The following is a 22874-nucleotide window of genomic DNA, read 5'->3' as shown; positions in this document are numbered from 1 at the left end:
ACTCTAACACCTACAGTTATGGTAAGTGGGACACAGCTGTACCTTCTCACTCACCATTATCCTGGGTGGTACCACCTGTCGACCCCCTCATTGACTTCATGTCTCTGTAGGCGTGGAAGGACTCTGATGTGGTGGATCCTCTTCCCAAAAGAACAGATAGAATATAGAATATTGGCTGCACCAAAGAAAAGGAAACATTGGAGCAAGGTTCACTGGTAGATGCCATGGTGGTAGCGGCAGCCACTGAAAAGGAGCTGTCAGAGGAAAGTTCTTTGGTTCATCCCCCAACATGGAGTATAGGGCTGTGGAGTGATTTGGAAAATGGACGACCTTCAGTGACCTTCGCATTTGGAGTGGTGAATTATTTAGCCATGTTGTTCGATTCTCAGCTAGTGTGCAGGGAACGCCTTCTGTGTGGAGTCTGCATGCCCTCCCCACGGTCGAGTGGCCTCCAAAAGACATGCTTGAATGGGCATGCCTTCTCTGAAGGTTGGGTGTCGGGATGGCAACTCGGCACCATAAAAATCGACTGCCAGTCATTAGCGGACCGGAGTTCCGCTGTGGTGACCCCTTACCGGGAAAAGCCAAAAAGACAAACAAACATTAGATTTCAGCGAGACTTGACAGAAGAGCTTTCCAAGTCTCTCTCAGATAAACTGCCTGTAGACATGCAGAAGACTGTGGACTCCTAACTTTGTATGCTTTAGTCTACTTCTGATGTAGCCATGTGACTGCCTTCTAATATAGCTGATGGCATTGCTAGAGCAGCAAGCACCAGCATCACCATAGATCAGTACATATGGATGCTCTTAAGTGATTTTCCTTCATCAGTCTCCCCTTTGATGGCTCCACTCTTTTTGGGTCAAAATGACACACTAACCGGGAGTCAACAAGATGGTAAGAGTCTGTCTGCAGTGGGAGTTTGATTCTTGACACCATAGAGAACCTTTCCTAGAAATCAAAGAACTGGGAAGAAAATGTGGTTTTGTAAGTGACAGTTCTTATCCTGACACCTCTGAAGGATAGACTTTGTTGGAGCAGAGGAGGAGGTAACTACAGTAGACAGCACCCTAGAAGCAGAGGCAGACTGCAGAACCAGTGCCTTCACAGTCCCTTTACCTAGAAGCTCTATTAATTCCCATGAAGTGTTACCCAACTGCTGCATTCTGGAGGCAGTTGGGGGACACTTATCCATGCACCCACTGACTGGCAAACCATAACAGATTCTTGGGTGCTAAACATAATTTCCAGAGGCTGTTAATTTCCCTTTCCCTTCCTCCAATAAAGAAAAAGTAAGTTCCATATGTTCCACCCAGTCAGTGGGAACTCACAGCCACAGAAGTTTCCAAGCTGCTAAGAGAGTCATCCAACCAGTCCCCAAAGACCAGTCAGAATCTGAACTCACAGCTGTAGAAGTTTCCAAGCTGTTAAGAAAAAGTCATCCAACCAGTCCCCAAAGACCAATCAGAGTCTGTAGTCTACTAACGATTCTTTTTAGCACTCAAGAAAACAAGGGATTTCAGACCCATTCTGGATTGGAGTCATTTAAACCAGTTTGTGAAGCAGACAAAATTTCAGACAATCTCAATTCAGTTAATTTAACCTCTACTGAGGAAGGACTGTAGGATGTGCTGTATAGATCTCCAGGACGCGTATTGTCATCTGAAGATAGAGAAGTGGTCAGTGAGATTCCTCTGTTTCTGGGTGGGCCAATCACTATCAGTTCAGAGCCCTGCCTTTCAGTCTCACCCACAGCCTTGAGGGTGTTTTACCATGATAATTGCAATGGGGGCAGCACATCACTGCATGTGAGGGATCCAAGTTTTCCGTACCTTGAGAATTGACTCCTAAGTACTACCTCCAGGGGTTTGCTTGTGAATCATTTGGACCTTCTGCTCCATCTAATGCAAGATCGACGTTTGGCTTGTGCTGTTAACTTTGCTGGGCAGATTCTGCATGAAAAATACATTGGTTTCAGTGTACTTTCCTGCTTACGAAAGTTATCTTTAATGTAGGAATTTGTGTTTTAATGGACTGTCATGAGAATTAAATGTATTTATAAATGGGAGTGCACTCTTTTTTTGTCAGTTTAATTTTTTTTAAAGTAGTTGAAAAACATTTTTCTGTGGAGAAATTGTGTTTATTTCACTTTTTGGGGTTGGCAAAATGTATTAAAGTGTTTTGTTTGAAAAAAAGTGACTTTTAACAACTTTCAATTTTTATTGGTTTGTGCTGGTTTTCCCTGGAAAAGAGAGATTATTTTTGGCTTGACTGTGGAACAAATTACCAGTTCCATGGTCAGTCCTTCCAGCCACAAAAAAAAAAAAAAAAAAAAAAAAAAAAAAAGCCCTTACCACCACAGGAGGTTTTCAGTTTGCCTCAGGTGTAGGTGGGTGAATCTGCTTTGGCCAGAAATTGTTCCTCAGACCACTCATCTTTTACCTCAGATCCCTCTGGTGTAGCACCTACATTCACTATGGGCCGGGTGTTAGTCACATCCTCTGCTGCTGTTGGGGGTCCCCTCAGTGGGCAAGGGGAAGTCACTTTCTTAGGTCTTAGGAGAGGAAACAGGGAGAGCTTCCCTGTTTAGGCAGAATGTTGTGCCCATTGTTTGGGAAACTGGTAATGACATTAACAATATTACTGTCCTGTTTTCCTGTCAAAAAGGAACAGAAAACTTAACATATAGCTGCTGCTCCTCAAATTTCCTGAGACAGGAGTAGTTTACTAGAATTGGCACAGGGTTTCATTCAGGCTGTTGATCTTTTTTTTCTTTTTCTTTTCATAAGGTGGTTTCTGGTAAAAGATAGAGGAATGCCTCTTTTCCTGAAGAGATTCAATAAACTGAAACTGAGCAGGAAGATCAAGGAAACAGATACAGAGGTTTCTGATTAGTTTTCTGATTCAGACTCTCAGGACTGCAACAATATCGGATGTGTGGGAGAACGCTGAGGTTTCCTATCCCTCAGAAAGTACTATGAGCTGTTAGAGATGTCATTTCCAGAACCTTCATCCATTTTTCCAGTGTTGTCGGCTTTGGAAGATGTGGGTGACACTGCCTGCAATTTTCCTGACAGTCTGCTTCTCTAAAAAGGCAGATAGATTGTGTAAAACTCCTCAGTCTTTTAAGTTTTTATCCAGTCACCACAAACCTGATCCAGCAGCTGTGGCTTTAGTTAATCCTACTGCTGTTAAACATTTAATCTGAAGTAGTTGTCTTCATTTGATCTTCAACCTGTGCGTTCTCGAATCAGTATCTGATCCGACTCGGCCACATATCAAGTATCTGATCCAAGCTCAAAACTCCTCCCCTTACCCATAATGCTCTTGCCTCCTCCCTTCCTTCAGATCTTGTTTGCCTCCTGTATGTCCGCATCGTGATCTAAGCTCTCTGCATAAAAAGTTTGTTGTAAGTGTTTTGAGTGTAAATCTTCTTTTTTCTCTCTCTACTTTCTACCTCCCTTCTGCATTTCTGTCAGTGTAAAAAAAAAAAAAAAAGAAAAGAAAAAACTCTCTTCCTTTCCTTGCATGCATGGTCTGTGTGATAGTGAGTGGTGCTGGGCCTGAGGTTGGGATATGTCTGACACACTCAAACCCAGCTTCAGAAAGTTTACAGTGTGTGGCCATAAGCTCTCCACAGCTGATGGCTACACATTGTGAGTGGTGTGTCTTGGGGCAGCCCATCTCCAGACCTCATGTTCCATCTCTGCCAGGTTTAATCCCCGGGCACTTAAGGACAAGACGGACAAACTAATTCTTAAGGGCCTTCTTCTGTCTTTAGGAACTCAAGCCCCTGTGCCCCCGACGTCTGCCCCTGCTTCCTCTCCGGCCTGTGGGACTCAAACTCCCGCCAAGAGGCCTGGGGATGGGGACAAAACTTCTAGAAAGGATTGGCCAAGGAAGCGATCCTGGATCGCTTGGCTCCAGCTGGCCCCCACCTAAAGTCAGGTCTGCTCTGAGACCAGAGTCTCCCTGGCTCCATTCTCCATGGTTTTCCCGGTAGCCAGAGGAGCCCCAGATCCGGTCACAGATCCATTCTGATACTTCACGAGTGGTCTCTGAATCCCTCAGTACCGGAATAGATCTTTCACAAGTGGGGTCAGCTTTGCTTTGATCTATTCGCCTCTCCATCCAACACGAAATGCAGTGAGTTCTTCTCTCTGAATCCCCCTCAGGGGAAAGCCCCCAGAGATGTTCTGATTCATGCTTGGCTCCCCAGTCTTCTGTATGGTTATACTCTTCTTCCCTTAATATCAAAATTTCTTCAGAAAGCTTGCAGGCTGTGGAGTTTGGTTATCCTCATTGCCCTATTCTGGCCTCGCCAGGTCTGGTCTCCCTCTCTGAGGTCTCATCTGGTGGCAGCACGCATGTGTTCAGACACCAGATATTTCCACCAAGAGATGGAAATTATTACAAACGTTTAAAAACAGAGGGTACCCCAACAAAGTATTAGAACCCGTAAGGGCTCAAATTTTGGATGGGTGGAGAACTAAATTCAAGCCCCTATTAGGTGAAACTAACATTAGTGGTACTGTAAACAAGGCAATGAACACTTCTCAGCACAGTGGTAGTATGGTAATACCATTTGATGTAGGGGAAAAGAAGGTGAGAGAATTTATATCTAGAAATCGGGCAGTTTTTAACAGCAATTCTGATGTCCTAAAAATTCTAGGGAACGAGCTGAGCTTTGTTTACAAGGTAGGGAGGAATTTAAAATCAATATTTGAATACCCTGTCAAAATCATTTCTTTACTTGATAAAGGTACTACCAAGTGCGCGACATGCAGGCAATACCCCTACATACTTGAATCTAACAATGTAGCACTAAAGGAAAACGGATACAAGGTTAATCTGTACAAAGGAAATTGCAGTACCAAGGGTATAGTGTACATTTCAATCTGCCAAACTTGTGGCAGTTATTATATAGCTAAGACAGAAAGAATTCTTAGAACAAGGATCTACGAACATCTGTATGCAATATCAAGGGATAATGTGAATAATTCACTTAAACATTCATTACAGTGCCAGGACTTCACTAAATTTGGGATCTTAGAACAAGTTCCATTAAATCCCCGAGGCGGGTGGTGAGAGCTCTTGTTGGAGTTAAGAGAACTTTTTTGGATAATAAAATTAAACTGCAACATACCACCAGGTATTAATAAGAACATTCCTTTGGCTCCAGTGTTAAAAAAGAGAGCTCTGGATGTAACGTACTGTTTTTCTTAAAGCTTCAACATTTTATACTTTTAGCATAAATGTTTTAAGATGTCAGTTTATGGAGCAGTGTCGATCACTTTAATTATAGACTTTATTTGTAAATTGTCTAATTAACTAGAATGTAAGTGACACCTATTATATAAGAGGTGTTTATGGGAAGAATAGCTTAGTTCCGAAGAAATCTCTGTTTTGGTGAGGGAGACGAAAGTGCTTAACTTTCTATGTGTTTGATTAATTTCTTACTCCAAACCCTTTTTAGGGAAACCAATTTCTAAAGTTACCATCACCTGTTGGATTTTACAATGTATTATTAGGGAGTATTCAACCAGGGGAATTTCCCTGCCAAGTCAGGTGAAAGCACATTCCACCAGTTCTGTGGCCAGGTCAGCAACTTTTTGGTCCAGAGTTCCATTAGATATTTGTTCTGCGGCTCCTTGGTCATCATCCCATACCTTCATCTCACATTATAAATTGGGCATTGTATCCAGAAACAGGGCATCCTTTGGTTTTGCCATGCTCTGGAATATCCTTCCATGAGGGCCCCCAGGTATCTGGGGACTCTGTCCCACAGGTTGAAGGTCAAATGAAGACAGCTACTTCAGATAGAGAGGTTATGTACTCACCAAGAACGTTCCATGTGAGTAGTTGTTCTTCCATTTGTCTTCAGCCATCCCTCCATCCTTCCCCCAGCTTGTGTGAACTGATGGTACTGGATTGGGCAGCAAACTCAATCTGAAGGGAGGAATGAGACTGAAGCATTATGGGTAGGGGAGGAGCTTCGAACTTGGATCAGATGCTGGATATGCGGCTGAGTCAGATCCGATATGGATCCGGGAACCCACAGGTTGAAGACAAATGAAGAACAACTACTCAGATGGAGCGCTATGGTGAGTATATAACTTCTTTGTTAATTCCAATTCTGCAGTTTCTGAAAAGGATGTGAAATTGGTAACTATGAGAAAAATGAATGATCTACAACTTTCATTTTCTGAATTTTGAATTGTTAGGCTCGTGTGTTAAGTTTATTCTAAATGTGAAAGTACGAGGAAGTGTTTTGTCTGCAGTTTCTTCTCGTGAGGCTTTAAATAGTTTAATTTCTTCCATTTTCCAAGTCACAACTCATAGTTTTAAGAGTGTATGTGTGTATATGAAAGTTGATTCTTCTTTCAGGGTATGGCCACTGGTACTGTTGTGAGGAGGTTTGCCTGGATGCATTCTTAGAACCTCCCAGATGATATAAAATATGAGATTTTAAATTCTCCTCTGGCTAGAGTTAATATTGGTCCCTCTGCTACAGAGGTTATCAAAAAGTATAATGAGAGGGGTAAGCCAATTAAGGGAATCTCTAAGGTTTTTCAGCTCTTTCTTCCCAAACTATCTAAGGAATTCTGTAACTGCTCATCCAGTTTTGGTAAGCAGCAGAATAAGCAGCCACAGCAAAATGCTGGTAAACAGATGTTTAAGAAGAAATGGCAAAGGGGTTGGCAAAAGAATACAGGGAACCCCTCCAACACCAAGGACAGTCCAACAGGTCAGAATAACTGTTTAGGGCTCCTTGTTCACCATGCTACCCTGGCAGTCGCTTTTCCCTTCCAGAAGGTCTGAATCTCCACTTTTCTGTTTGTTAACTGATACTTTCAAACAAATGGGTTCTGAAGATAATTCATCAAGGTTACAAGTGGCAGTGACATGAAATTTCTCCTTTCCATGGAGTACTTCAACATCCACCAGATCAGACTCCTCTGTTTCCCCCTTTCCTTCAACACATGTTATGTCTGGGAGAAGAGAAAGCCAGATCTTCCTTCCCATGTTGGGATAGTTTTTTTAAGGATGTTTTTGGTGCCAGAAAAAAAAAGAAAATGGAGAAGTTCTCAGTCTTTCTTTTCTAAAGAATTTGTGATAGTGACCAAGTTCAAAATGCTGTCACTTCACAACCGGTTGCCCATTCTTCTTCATTTAGGTTTCCTGGTAACACTGTATTTAAAATATGCTGACCATCATGTCTATTCATTCAGATTTCAGGACTTTCTTAAGGCTGTGTGTGTCTTGATCACATTATCAGTTCTCTGCCTTACCTTTTGGACATCCAGTGCACCAAGAATGTTCACAAAGCATGTAACTCAGTTGTAGTTGATTGAAGGCAACTGGGTATCCACAGTTTTCTATGTTTCGCCGATTTGCTTATCTTTGCATAGTCTTTTTCAAAGTGTCAGGAATTTCTCACTTGGATGAGAACTCTCTTACATGGGCTAGGATTCAAGAGAACATTCAGAAGTCTTTGTTGACAACCTTTACACAAGACTGTGAGGTGTCTGTTAGACACTTCAGTCCAAAGAGCTTTTCTTCCACATGACCAAATAGATGTATTCCTAGATCTATTTCTAGAGTTTTCCTGTCAGACTTTGGTCACTGCAAAGGAATACCGCAGGATTTTGGGTGAAATGGCATCTGTGATTCTCATAATAACCCTGGCAAGACTCCACATGAGAAAGAACAGTGGTGTCTGAAGTCTCTTTGGTCTCACCACCAGCACCCATTATCTTGCCAAATCTCAGTTCTAGGGTTTGTCAGATGAGAAAACACTTGGTAGAGACTGCAAATATCCCTAAATCCAGCCCCCTTTCTCCCCTCCTTCTCCAAAGTAGTCATTTACCACAGACACCTTGGAGGTTTCCTTGGAGAGCTGTATCAGTAAGCATAAAAGTGCAAGGTGTTTGGGACATCAAGGAGTGGGGCAAGCACATAAATAAAACCGAGATGCTTTTCTGATCAAGCCACTTAACACCTTGAATGTTTTTAATTTTCATCAAGAATTCCACAGCTCTTCCTTATTCCTTAAAAACTGTAAGGCATTCCTTAGTGGTACATTCTGGAACAGATCTTCATTCATGAACTTCAGTCTTCCCTTTGGATTTTATGCTAGAAAAAAACTAACACTGCCTGTGTTCAAACCACCTTTTAAAGCAGACCTAAAATACCTGTCTCAGAAAACCCCATTTGTTGTGACAGTCACTTCTGAAAAAAGAAATTTGGACGTACAGGCTGTGTGTTACTTCTCTTTATCATGACTTTCATAAGGATAAAGTGATGTTGCAGACAAACTTTACATTTATTTCCAGATTTGCTGGAAAGCTGAGATTCTGTCTGGACAAGACAAAATCAGTTGGAAGAGATCCTCTGTTATGTTTTTTTTTTTTTTTTTTTTGCTTCCATCCAAGTGAGTTCTAAAATATCTAAAGTCACTTTGTCCATATTGGTGTTTGTTGCATTTTGAGTAACAAAGCTTAATATAGTCTGAAAGCCACCTGGACAAAGTGACTTTAGATATTTTAGAACACAAATGGCTGGAGGCACCATTGTTATCTTCTGACTTCTCTAAATTGGCTCTGGGTGATTGAAAGAGCAACCCTCCTTTTAAGCATACTTATATATGAATGTCTAAGAGCTTTGGAAGTCAAACCAGAAGGCAGACCTCCACCTGCAGCTAATTCCCATGGAAAATAAATTATATTGTAACAGTGACCCTACTCAAACATCTGCAGTTATGGTGAGTGGATTTGCATAACTTTTTTTTTTTGTATAATACTTCTGCTTTGACGTCGGAGTAGATTATTATGCCATGTAAAATTAGATGTTCGTGTTTCACTGTTGCAGTCCTGAGAGTTAGGATTTTCTGCCGTGAAAGGCCTTGGCTGGCCTGACTACCAGAGAAATTTTTTTCCGGCTCCCAAGCTGGCAGATGCCCTACGTTCGGGTATAAAAGTAGACCGCCTATGTTACGATACCAGTCTTTTCTTGTTGAGGAGCCCGACGCTATATTTAAGTGCGTTGATCAGTCCTCACCAGAGAGAAGTGCTGTTGGACAAGAAAAGTACGCCGTTGGGGGGGACTCTATTTCCTTTGCTCATGTCAGATAAAATAAACAACCATCTCAATTCTGGAAAGCAGATCCCACACAGAGACTCATTCCTTTTGTGTTATTTGCCTAGGCCCAGATCACATTGTTGGTTGTCAGTTTTGTGCACGTTTCAATACTAGAACAATTAAGCGTAGGACAGAATTTCTTGCTAAGTTCCTTAGCCAACAATCTTCTTGCTTGCTTTCCATGGTGTCAGTCAGTCTTACCGAATCCGATCTAAGGGAAAGAAAATAAAGAAACAAAAGCTTAGGTCATCGGATGGCAGTCATTCACCACCTACTATTCCGTCTAGGCTTGTGATTGTTGAACAAGGTGAGGCACTTTTGCAGCCCCTGTCTTTTTCTGATCCAGTGACTCAGGCCTCTCTTGAGACCTTTTCAGAGTCCAACATGCCGTTGACTCCATCCTCCTCTATACAAGCCACTGACATTGGCTCGTTGGTTGGGTACAGGGCCACTCTGCAGGCCTTGGCTTCTGAGAAGCATTGTCCACCTGGAGATTCTGCAACCAGGCCTCAACCTATGCCAGCTCTGGTGCATTTACTTCAGTCTCAGGAGACAGACATCAGGGTGTCAGATGTCCTTGGGCCCAAGGCCTTAGCCACCCCTAAGAAAGCCTGTGTCCCTAGACCTTCAGTCAGGCCCTCTGGCTCCATTTCTCCGGGGTCACAGCAAAATTTAGTCATGTTAGGAGAGGACAAGGACCTGCTCTTCATTGTCAGATGAAGGCAAGATCCAGGGATTACTTCTCCTAGGAAAAGAAAAATAGATGATTCTCAAGTAATTTCTCTGGATTTCATTCCTTCTGAGGAAGACTCTGAAATTAAGGACTCTAGGTCTGAGGAGAGCACCTCTTTTACCTCCTATGAAAGCTCAGACTCTAAGGAAATCCTCCCTTCAGCCTCACCTCCTGAGGATTTCACTTTTGGAGAGACCCTGCATGCCATGAGGCAACATTTTCAGTGGGAAGCTCAGGACTACCCACTGGAAAAAAAGACTGTTAGGGAATTCCTGGATTTACCTGAATATAAGCCATTTTCTATCCCCCCCCCCCCCATTTTGGAAGTAGTGGAAGATGTCTTCCAGGAATCTTCCTTTAAACCTGACTCCCTCCCACCTGCCCCATGTAGGCCAGACAGAACCAGTTCCTCTAGGAACCTGCTTCCCTTCCTACAGACAAAGGGAGCAGAGTCCTTGCCAGATTTGGCAAGAAGGTTTATACATCTGCCAGCCTTGCCATGAAGGGCGTAATTGTTAATTTCATATGATTAAATAACAGCAGACTACACTAGAACAGCTTAAACAAAAGGTCGTCTCCCACCCTTGAAACAAAAACCTCCCAAAAGAATTGAATGACCTTATGGTGCTCAGGTAGCTAAACATTCCCTCCATTGTGGCTGTGATGCCATGGAAGCATCTTGCAGAGCAGCTACTACTGGATCTGTTATTAGGAGATATGCTTGACTCCGAGAACAAACTCTTGTGGAACATGTCAGGTCTAGCCTATTGAATGTCCCCCTTGACAAGGAGGTTCTGTTCAGGCTGAAGGCAGAAGTCATCCTTAAAAAGATGGAGGTTAAGGCTAAGTCAATTCAGCAAAAGATTTCCTCCTGGTACAACCACCTAGGTTCAGCAGAAATTTTCCAGCCAAACACTGGTTCCTTTCCCACCCAGCTTAGGAGTAAGCAGAGGAAACCTCAAAAGGATAGGCCCCTTAGAGGCAGCAATCACAAAGGGGCAGACAGTGGGCCTCAGAGGCACCTAGGCAAGGGAGTTATAGGGAGTTATAGACCCCAAACCACATCCATAGAGCAGTAGTGACTCCTCTACCCCTCCCAAGCTAGGAGGAAAGCTGGCTCTTTTCGAACATACCTGAACCCTCATCATGTCAGACAGATGTATTCTTAGACATTATTGCAAATGGCTACAGACTCACTTTCAAAGAGCATTTAAAATATGGTTATCCTGATGTCCTCCAAAATCAAAAAAAATAAAAAAACAGAGGCCTTGGCTCAAATCCAGATACTGTGTTCACAGGAAACAGCAGAACCAGTTCCCACTACCCACCAGGGAAAATTATTTTATTCCAGGCTCTTCCAGATCCCCAGAAAGGAAGATTCTTGTTGCCCCATTTTGGATCTGTCCAACTTCAATCAGTTCCTCTTGGTGCCAAAGTTCAAAATGTTAACCCTCCAAAAACTGCTCCCCATGATATCTCCCCATGTCCTCATGATCTCTCCAGACCTAAAAGATGCTTATCTGCACATCCATATTCAGGAGTCCCACAGAAGATTTCTTCACTTCAGGGCCGAATCCAGTTATCAGTTGTCTGCACTGCCCTTTGCCTTATCTACAGCACCAAGAGTGTTCGCAAAGTGCCTAGCACCAGCAGTAGCCTTCTGCAGGACCATGGGGATACAGATCTGTCCTTACCTGGACAGCTGCCTCATACAAACCACAGAGCAGGCCAAAGCTCAAGGACCTTAAATTCACCCAGGACCTCCTTTCCTCACTTGGGTTCACAGGGAACCTACAGAAAATCCACACTTCAACAAAACAAGATTGTCTACCTGGGGGCACTTATCGACTCCTTTCTTCAAAAGATTTTCCTCCCTCCAGAATAAGTCTCCTTCCTGACAAGTTTCTTCCACAGAATCCAATTGAGAGGTTGCATCTCAACAAGGGAATTTCTTTAAGCACTGGGATACATGGCCTCAAGCATCCTCATGGTTCTCCTTGCCAGACTACACATGAGGTAGCTCACATGGTACCTGAAGAAAGTCTGTTGCCAGAGCTCACAGTCCCTAGAGACCAAGATCCGCCTGATCCCCTGCCTCCAACAGAGTTCTCATGGTGGGCACAAGCTTCCTCCGAGAATCGGGGCATCCATTTCAAAATTTCCCCTCAGGCTCAAACCTTAGCCACAGATGCCTTGAAGACAGCATGGGGGGCTCACTTCCAAAACCTCCAAACCCATGAGAAGTGGGATTCCAGACCCAAGGAGAGACGCATCAACTGGAAGGAACTCATGGCAGTATTAAAGGGCCTATTAGCCTTCAAGGAAAAATGGACCCCAGGTTTACTGTTAATCAAGAAAGATGATATCACAGTTATATGATAGATAGACAGGGATGGACACATTCTTACCCCCTGTGCCATCTAGCATTGCAAATCTGGGAAACAGCTCAGTCTGTAGGCTTGTGCTTGATAGCACAATACCTTCAGGAGTTCAAAATGTTATGGCAGACCATCTAAACAGAAACTTGATGGACCCTCATGAGGGGCATCTACACCCAAAAATCTTCCAGTGCATAACCCAGACATGGAGAATTTCAAAGGAGGACTGCTTTGCATCCAAAGAGAACACACATCTGTAAAAATTCTGTACCAGGAGGAAACAGGAGATAGCTTGGAAAACAGATGCCTTCTCCTTCCCTTGGGCAAAGCTTTTCATTTATGCATTTCCACCTATACCCCTTCTTCTTCAGGTTTTGCTCAAGATAAGAGAAGAGGGCCCAAGAGCAATTCTTATAACCCCAGACTGCATTGATACCCCCTCCTTCTGTAACTCAGCAACCCGAGCCCATGGCTGCTCCCTTAGAGAATAGATGATCTCACCCAGAACGAGGGAAACATTGTACACCCCAATCTACAGACCTTCAACCTTGCAGTGTGGATAGATGCCACAATGTTGTTAGCCTAATCAGACAGGTACTAGACATCCTCAAATCTAGAAGGCCTAGCACCAGGAAATCCTACTCAGCTAAGTGGAAAAGATTTTCTATTTGGTGCCAAGATCACTACCTAGATCCCAAGTCAGCACATTTCCAGCATCCTGGAATACCTGACTGGCCTGCTCATTCTTTCATTAAAATCCACGTTTCTGCCATCCCTGGATCTGTGCCCTCTCAACCACCCCTTTTCTCCCATCTACTCTCGAAGCAGTTTCTTAGGACAGTAATCCACATTAGACCACCCAGAAAGAAACTTACTCTTCCTTTGGACCTTAATTCTGTGCTAGAGAAACTGACCTTGCCCCCATTTGAGTCAACAGCTTCTGTGGACCTTAAGTTCCTGACATGGAAAACAGTTTTTCTGGCTATCACCTCAGCCAGGAGGTTTTCTGAGTTGCAGGCCCTCATGTCAGTGCAATTTTTCCTTATCTTCCACAGGGATAGTATTTCTCTCAGAACCAATCCATCCTTTATGGTTAAAATGTCAATGACACCTCTTTGAATCAGGCCATCAATATTCCTACCTTCTTCCCCAATCCACAAAACAAAGAGGAGAGAGTTCTGCATTCTTTGCATGTCCACAGACAGTTACGTTTCTATCTGAACAAGACAAAAGCTTTGAGAAAGACTGATCAGCTTTTTATTACCTTTGCCTCTGGAAAAGAAGGCACGCCAATCTCTAATCAAACTATTTCCAAATGGATTTCCCACTGCATTTGCTTTTGTTGTAGCTCACATGGCAAAGTGCTACCAGTAAGGATAAAACCTCATTCCACCAGGGCAGCTGCTACTTCCACTGCCTTTCTAAAGTGTGTCCTCACCAAGGACACCTTGGAGGCTGCCACCCTGTCTTCTGTGCATACCTTCAGCAAGCACTACCATCTGACATCCTTCTCCAAGTCTAGAGCAGGCTTTGTCACTGCTGTCCTGCAGGGTATCCTCTCTTCCCCTTAGACACCTTTCTTCCTCCTTTCAGCTTTGGGAACCTTCCCAATAGTGAGGACTGCAACAGTAAAACACAAAGAACATAGTACAGTTGCGGACACTTACCATCACTGTTGCAGTTTTCTTTCCCTCCCACCAAGCCCCTCAGCTTACTATGTAGGTTGATTCTGTTTTGCTACTCATCCAAGGGGACCCTTCAATGGCTGCTTTCGTATGTCAGGTTTTCCTTTGGATACCTCATATCTGTTTAGGGCTCCTCCTAGTTGAAGGCAAGAAAACACTGGTGGTATGATGCAGGCTGGCTACCTTTATACTCAGACATACTAATGTTGGTCAGGGCGTCTACCAGCCTGAGAGCTGGAAAGAAATTTCTCTGGTAGTCAGACCGGCTGAGAGCTTTCACTTCAGGAAATCCAAACTCAAGACTGCAACAGTGAATATACTCGAGCATCTACCTTTATGGTAGGTGTACAGATCTGTACTTTCTATCAAAAAGACAAGTGTATTTTAAAGAAAATTTATGCATGTGATTAATTTTATTCAGATTGTGATAAGTATAATTTTATAGTCCAGGAAATGTACATTGGTTAGGCAGTCGTTAGTAAATGCCCTGAACTGTTTACATTTATTTCCTTTAATAATTAGTAAGTAGTGCATAGTGTCTATATTTGCATTTCTATACTTTACATTTCTATACTCTACTGCTAGGTTTACAGCATTTGCAGAATCCTTATTCCTCATAAAGCGTCTACTGAAGAAATTAAGTGAACTTTGCATGAAGGTCACATATGGAAAAGATCCTTTCAAATCCCAACAGCCTCTGCTGGAAGGAAAAACTGAAGAGCTACTGTCGATGCTACTCAAAAGGTACATTTTTTTCTGCAATTCACTTAATTTCTTGGTAGTACTGTGGTGACTGTATAATATCCTACTCTGTTCTCTGTCACTAGACTCTTTCCCTTGGATCAGATTCACTGTGGTTTAACTTGCAGGTGTTTGTGTATGTTTGGGGAGATGGTAGAATCCCATTGGCACTGCATGCACTTTCCTGGGGTGGTATTTGAAGTAGTGGGTGATATGAAGTAGTTAACTTCATTTTATCTGCAACCTGTGGGTATATGGATCCGTATTGGATCCGAGCCGGCAACTTTTTTTCTAGCATCAGCTCCAAGCTCTGAGCTCCTCCCCTTACCCATAATGCCCTACACCTCCAACCTTCCCTCAGATCTCGTTTGCCGTGCCAGTAGTGTGCATCGTGGCCTCCTTTGCTCTTTGTTATATAGGGGATAGTAAGTGGAAATTTTGTCTTTCATAGTGCTTTTGTGTAGGATTACCCTTCCTCCCCTTCTGTAGAAGCACGTTGGTCGTTAGTGTTTAAAAAAAAAAGTTTTGTTAGTAGTAGAGAACTTTTCAGGCCTACCCTTCCCCTACTTGTGTGTGTGTGTGGTTTTCTTTTGTGGGAAGGTGGTATCCTTACCTTTGAACGCAGGACTATGGCTGATCAGCCAAAGCCTATATTCAAAAAATGTACAGAGTGTTACAATAAGCTTTCCCCTGCTGATGGTCACACTCTGTGTGTGATATGTCTAGGAGTAGCACATCAATCTACCCAGTGTGCTGTTTGTTCAGGATTCAACCCCAGGGCCCTTAGGGATCGCAAGCCCAAGCTAGTCACCAAAGGCCTTCTCCCAGTTGCCATGCTGGATTCTGCCTCGGCCACGGTCTCTGGTACACCCCCCCAGACAGGGACTCAGCCTCCCTCTTCGTCTGGCGATGGGGCCTCTAAGGATAGATCTTCAGTCACCGAGCATGACAAAGATAAAGAGAAGGAGAAGGAAAAACACAGAGAAGAAAGGGAGAAAAAGAAAGACAGGCATTGCAAGAGATCCCCAGACAGGGAGCTCTTTCTCAGCCCTCCATCCAAGTCCAGGAGGCCTGTTTCTCCTCGGCTCCGGTCACCACGTTTCTCACCGGAGCCGTTGGAACTTTCGGACCCGAGGCCCTCCATCCCTCTGCGCAGACCAGCCAGATCTGAGTCGGTGGCCTCTTCGAGGTCGAATCAGAGCCTATCTGAAATGGATATGGGACAGGATGATGCAGAGATTTCTTCAGACCCAAATTCAGATGGGAGTCTTGCCAGGTCCCTCTCCCTCTGGAGGGGCGACCTCCATGCCTCTTTTCTGCCCCATTTCTTCTTCCCCGATCCATGCTTTGGGGCTTTTGGATCCGAGGTTTTTCGGAGCTGGTAGCTTCACGCCGACGGTTCCTCCAACCTCGACTCTGGCTATTACCTTGAGTTCCTCGGATCCGACCTGCTCGGATCCGAGTGACTCTCAGAGCCGCGGACAGGGAGTTGGACCCAGGGGAATGGATTCTTCGTCTCTGACTCTTTCGGATCCGATCCATTCCCTCGGACCTCAGACTACCCTGTCATCGGCCCTGGTCCCTGCTTCAGATCTGGGGAGGACTTCTCCTTCGGCCTTCGAAGTGGTGGAGAGGGTTCTCTCCCAGGGATTGAGACCCCCAGCCCATTCCCTCGGATACCACCCAGGCCCCCCTGGATTTGGCGACGGCTCCCTTCATCCTGTCTCAGGTACAGCCCGTGCCAGCGGATCCCCAGGTCATTTTCCCCAAGGAAACCTCTGCAGCTCACAGATCCCCTTCTGAAAGTCCCACTGAAGAGGGCCACTGCAAGCGCAAGTGCAAAAGGAGGCACCTGGACTCCCCCGAGTCCCTCACCACTGACACTGACTTAGATGGAGAAGGTTCCCCCAGGTCACCTCCCGAAGACATCTCCTTCGGAGAAATTATGGAAATCCTCAGCCAGAAGGGGGAGGTTGGTCAGCCCCAAAACCTTCTGGGGATGAGTCAGTGTTCCTGGAGGCCTTTGGCACGGGCCCATCTACTTCCTGGTGTCCCCACCAGCAGACCCCTTGGTGGACCTCATCACCACGAGGGCATGGAAGGAGCCTGATATCGTAGAGCCCATTCCCAAGCATCCTGACAAGGTCTTATCTCCTCCTTCAGATAGACAACTCTGGTCGAAAGGAGCCTCAGTTGATGCTATGTTGGTCGCAGCGGCCACAAGGAAGGAACTAGCACAGGAGAGTTCCTTAGCCCACCCTCCAGACAAGGAGTCCAGGTCGGTGGATAGGTTTGGGAAGCGCGTATACTCTTCAGCGACTTTTTCTATCCATGTGCTGAACTATTTGGCACATGTGATTTGACTACAGTGAGACCTTGCTTCAGAATTCGCTGAGTCACCCCCAGAGTCTTTATCGCCGCAGAACAAACAGCTGTTTTCGGCGAAAATGTCCACTCTGAAATCAGTGTCGAATACATCTATGCAGCTACTCTCTCATGCCACGGAAGGAGCAGCTAGAGTGGCTGGGACAGGCATAGCCTTGAGGTGTCATGCTAGGCTCAGATTGTGTCAGTTCGCGGACCCTTTCAAGGAGTCGTTTATCAACGCTCCCTACAATGGCTCTTCCCTCTTTGGGAAGACCGTATGTGACACACTGGTCCAGAGCGAAAAGGACGGGAAGACTTTGCCGTCGGAGACCGCTTCTCTAACCCTCAGCCGTCCTTCTCTAGGAATCAGAGGGCAGAAGAAGATGTGGTTCCGAAAATCTCAGTTTTCCCAGGATTCTCAGGACAGCTATTCCCCTAGAGGCAGAGGGGGACAAGATTGACGCCGACCCAGAGGTAGAGGGCGTCCCAGGAACTTCGGGTCTAGGGAACCCTTTTCTGATAGACCCAGTCAGCAGCCCTGAGGGGTTGCCCGACTGTCATACTCTGGAGGCAGTCGGGGAACGATTGTCCTTACACCCAGCAGCATGGGAGTCCATTACAACAGATCGCTGGGTTCTTCAGATAATATTCAGAGGTTACTCTATTCCTTTCTTTGCCCCTCCAAATATTACAAGACACCTCCCGGATGTTCCACCCGCTCACAGGGTGGCCGCAGCTCTAGAGGTTTCAAAGCTGCTTATCAAACGAGCCATGGAAAAGGTTCACCCTGATCAGTCCGGATTAGGCGTCTACTCAAGGTTCTTTTTGGTGCCAAAAAAGACTGGGGACCTCAGGCCCATTCTAGACCTGTCCACATTAAACCTGTCGGTAGCAAAACAGAAATTCCGGATGGTCACTCTACAGTCCATTCTACCTTATCTCCGAGAGTGCGACTGCATGTGCTCGTTAGACCTTCAGGATGCTTACTACCACATCAAAATACACATAAGCTCCAGCAAGTTTCTGCGCTTCTGGCTGGGAGCCAGTCACTTTCAGTTCAGGGCCCTACCCTTTAGTCTCATCACAGCCCCCAGGGTGTTCACCAAGGTAATGGCAGTTGTAGTGGCCCACCTGAGGCTTCAGGATATTCAGGTGTTTCCTTACCTGGACGACTGGCTCTTCGCTGCGCACGTCACTTGTGTCTGGCCCGAGATTATTTCATTCGATTAGCAGACTCATTGGGAATTACAGTCAATGTTCACAAATCCCAATTGCAACCAGTACAAATTCTAGACTTCATTGGGGCACGGTTAGACACTTTGCAGATGAAGGTATTTTCTAACTCCAGACAGGATTCTACATCTCGGGAGCCACATAGCTCAGATAGCAAACTCCCAGTCTTCAAAGGTGAGCGAGGTTCTCCGGGCTCTAGGCTCCATGGATGCCGCCATATCTATTCTGCCATATGCATGTCTTCACATGCGGGTTCTTCAATGGACTCTGGCGGTCCAGTGGTCCTGGCTAGACCTACCCATGGAATTTTCGATCAAGATCAGCCACGTCTGCAGGACATCTCTTCTTTGGTGGCTGACGTCACCGGAGATATCAACAGGAAGTCCATTTGCATCAACCACAGTCCAAACCACAGCGACCACGGACGCTTCCCAACTCGGGTGGGGGGGCACTGTTTGGGAAGGACATTCCAAGGCACGTGGTCCCAAACAGAGACCAATTTGCACATAAATGTTCTAGAGATGAGGGCAGTGCTTTTAGCATTGGAAGCCTTTCACACAGTCCTCCCTCTCGGATTGATTGCAATTCAGTCAGACAACATGTCGGTCGTCTGGTATATCAACAGGCATGGGGGAACCAGATCCTACCCTCTGTGTCGTGAGGCCATGAGAGTGTGGGAATGGGTGATTGCCACCGGTCGGTGTCTGATAGCAATGCACATCCCGGGGCGCTCCAACATTTTAGCGGACATTTTGAGCCAGGCCATTCTGATGCCCTATGAGTGGTCTCTGAAAAAATCAGTAGCGGAGGAGATTTTTCTGGCATGGGGTCAGCCTTGCTGCGATCTCTTCGCATCTCCTTCCAACGCGAAGTGCAGCGAGTTCTTCGCTCTGATTCCCTCACCAGGGGAAGTCCCCAGAGATGCTCTAGTCCATGCTTGGCCCCCCGAGCTTCTGTATGCTTATCCTCCATTGCCACTCATTCCGAAGTTTCTTCAGAAAGCTTGCCGACTATGGTGCAAAGTGATCCTCATTGTCCCGTTCTGGCCTCGTCAGGTTTGGTTCCCATTCCTTTGGTCTCATCTATTAGCTCCCCCGTGGGTTCTGGATCCCTGCCTGGATCTAATTTCCCATCCGTCAGGGACAAGTCCACCCAATCTGGGCAGCCTCAAGCTTACAGATTGGTTGCTCCAGTTCCGTTAATCGCCAGGACTCCCTGTCTTTCATCCCAGGTCAAATCGATTCTAGTGGCCTCTCGTAAAGATTCCACTAGAAAACTATATTACAGTAAATGGAAGCGCTTTTCCATTTGGGCTTCACAGAGAGAAATAGATGTTCGTGTTTCACTGTTGCAGTCATGACTGTAGGGTTCTCCCCTGCTGGCAGGCAGCCCTCGGTCGGCCAGAATCCCAAAGTCTGGGTCCGGCGTCGGCTGTTCAACCATGCTCCCTGACGTCAGAGCGCCAGGAGTATAAAGCTGACAGCCGACGCCATCTTCCCCAGTCTTTCTTGCTGTGCGGTGATAGCAGTTCGCAAGTGCCGGTCGGCTGACTCCTGATGATTTTTTCTGATATACTTCAGTCCGAAGATTTTCTTCTCCACTCAAAGCTAAGTACCCCATTAGGGAAACTTTTTCTTGCTCCACTCCGATGTCAGAAAAAGTTAATAATTGTTTTTCGAGTGGGAAGCAAATACCTCATAAGGATTTTCATTCTTACTGTATTCCTTGCTTAGGCCCTGACCACGACGTAGCTAGTTGTCAGTTTTGTGCTAGATTCAATCAACGTACAATTAAGCGAAGGTACGATTTTGCTTTTCATTACTTCGGTAGGCGCTTTAACTGTAAAATGTCGTCGGATACAGTTCCGGCTACCGGAGTTCACAAACGTCGCAAGGATAAAGACAGGCCTCAGAGGTCCAAATCTGATGATAGCGCACAAGTGGAGCCAGCTTCAGGTTCGTTCGTCGTCAGTGAGGCGCTTTTGCAGCCCCTGTCATCGGCCATTTCAGAACCGATGGCCGAAACGGACTCTCATGAGGAGCCAACCAGGCCTTTAAATATTTCTGTTGCAGGACCTTCGGACAGTGCTCCTTCTGATGGGTCTGGAGCCGCTGTGCAGGTACCGGCTTCCGAAGGGGTTTTCAGGCCTACTCAGCTTCTAATAAAGGCAAAGCCAAAGGCAAAGACTCCTTCTAAATCAAAGACTACAACACAGGCCTCCTCTGAACCGGCTCTGCTACTTTGTCCATTAGGGCTTTAAACTGTCAGTTTCATATGCTTAAATACCAGCAATTTCTCTTGTCTGTTTTAAAACAAAAACTTACTTCCATTTCTCCCTGTGCAGATGATAAGGAATTACATGACTTATTGCATGCCACTGAACAAGTTGGGAAGCATGGTTTACACTGTGATTTGATACCTTGGAGGCTTCTTGTAGGGCTGCGGCCTCTGGCACAGTTATTAGAAGGCATGCATGGCTAAAGGAACAAAATTTGCCTGAACAAGTAAAGGCTAAATTATTGGATGCTCCTGTTCAGCATAATGTTTTGTTTGGATCAAAAGCTGAAAAGGTGATTAAAAAGATGGAGGATAAGGCGAAATCCATGCAAACAGTTAAAGATTTCTTAAAAGTACAGCCACCTAGATTTAGCAGGAATTGGCCTTCAAAAAATTGATCCTTTCCCACTTCAGACAGGCCTCAGAGGGGTAGATATAGATGCTCCAGAGGAAGGCCTCAAACACAAGCTTCTTATAGACCAAGACAGTGGACTGCTTCCACCCCTAGGGGAGGAGAGGACAGGTCACAAACTCAAAGGAAACAAACTCAATGACTCCATCTGTTGGGCTACAGGAACTTCTTGCCTGGAAGCCCCTCTCGGAGGAAAACTCTCTCTTTTTTATCAAAATTGGACTCAAATAACCCAAGACAAATGGGTTTGGGATGTGGTTTTAAGAGGTTACAAATTCCATTTTCATACCTTGCCAAGGCCAAGCGGATGGCCAGACCTTCCAAAACATCAGTGGACGGAGGCCTTAAACCAGGTGGAAGCTCTTTTGGCTATGAATGCCATAGAACTGGTTCCACTTTCAGAGATGGGAAAAGGTTTTTACTCAAGGCTCTTTCTAGTCCCAAGGAAGCAAAACTCATGGAGACCCATTCTGGATCTGTCGGTCTTGAACACCTTTCTAGAGATTCCAAAATTCAAGATGCCTACTCTACAGCATCTACTTCCAATGCTGTCGAAAGATGCATGGATGGTAACTTTGGATTTAAAGGAGGCATATTTACACATTCCCATCGGGCAGGATCGCAGAAAATACCTCCGGTTCAAGGCCGGATCGAGGCACTTTCAATTCTCTGTGCTGCCCTTTGGATTGTCTACTGCACCCAGGGTCTTCACCAAATGCCTGGCTCCAGTATTAGCTTACTGCAGACTCAAGGGAATTCAAATTTACCCTTATTAGGATGATTGTCTAATTCAGGCAGACAGCAAGGATGTCTTACTCCAGCATCTAGAATTTGTACAGAACCTCCTCAAGTTCCTGTGATTCTCTGTAAACATAAAAAAGTCAAATTTGACACCATCACAACAGATAACTTTTCTGGGTGCACTTTTAAACACCACAACCCAGATGGCATTTCTGACATCCGAAAAACAATTACAGCTGGCTTCAACTTTCAGAACCTTGGCAACTTTAACTCAACTATCTGCAAGGAAATTCCTGCAGGCTTTGGGTTACATGGCCTCCTGCATCCTTCTCATACCATATGCAAGACTACACATGAGGAAAATACAGTGGTACCTAAAAAGTGTATGGTCTCAGCATTGCCACAGTTTAGACATACTGATCTCCGTCCTTCCTTGCCTTCAAAAGGAATTTCTTTGGTGGTCCAGGGCATGTGCTCTAAACAAAGAGAAACCCTTCCGTCTGCCTCCTGCCACTCAGATTCTAACCACGGACGCCTTGGATTATGCTTGGGGAGCCCATTTTCAGGGCAATTGTCTGCAGGGCCTTTGGACAAAGGATCAGAAGCACCTGCATATCAACTTAAAGGAAATGTTAGCCGTTCAGAAAGCTCTATTGGCCTTCAGGAATCTCTTACAACTAGGACAACTGCTAATACGGACAGACAACACCACAGTTATGTGGTACATAAACAAGCAAGGGGGATCTCATTCCTACCCCCTTTGCAGACTAGCCATGGATCTATGGAACACAGCTCTATCTTGCAATCTGGGTCTTCAAGCTCAGTTTCTACCAGGGAAACAAAACTTCCTGGCAGACAGTCTGAGCAGAAACCTTTCGGATCCACACGAGTGGATGCTGGACACCAAAATATTCAGGATGATAACAGCAGTCTGGGGATGTCCTCACATAGACCTCTTTGCGTCCCATCTCAGTCATCAACTACAGAATTTGTGCACCAGGACTTTCCACAGAGAAGCATGGAAAGTGGATTCCCTGTCATTCAGTTGGAGGAACCTCTCTGGATATGCCTTTCCGCCTTTTCCTCTTCTTCCACAGGTTTTATTGAAGATAAAACAGGACAAGCCCAAGATGATAATCTTGCTGGCTCCAAATTGGCCTCGGCAG

The 22874-nt window shown here is 45.3% G+C and overlaps 1 protein-coding gene across 2 annotated transcripts in view; it reads left to right on the top strand.

Moving 5' to 3' along the window:
* Nucleotides 1-22874, top strand: part of LOC122811674 (zinc finger CCCH domain-containing protein 10-like) — a 3783075-nt gene that overhangs the window by 1914312 nt on the left and 1845889 nt on the right. For both annotated transcript variants that reach the window (XM_044083671.1, XM_044083670.1), the window contains one exon: nucleotides 14523-14681. In XM_044083671.1, coding sequence (XP_043939606.1) covers nucleotides 14523-14681 — 159 coding nt within the window. The remainder of the gene's footprint in view (nucleotides 1-14522; nucleotides 14682-22874) is intronic.

This window comes from Protopterus annectens, chromosome 9.part0, assembly GCF_019279795.1.
Source record: "Protopterus annectens isolate FY-2018-M chromosome 9.part0, PAN1.0, whole genome shotgun sequence".
Taxonomy (NCBI): Eukaryota; Metazoa; Chordata; order Ceratodontiformes; family Protopteridae; genus Protopterus; species Protopterus annectens.
Note: the sequence above shows the minus strand (reverse complement) of the source record. Positions and strands in the feature narration are given on the sequence as shown.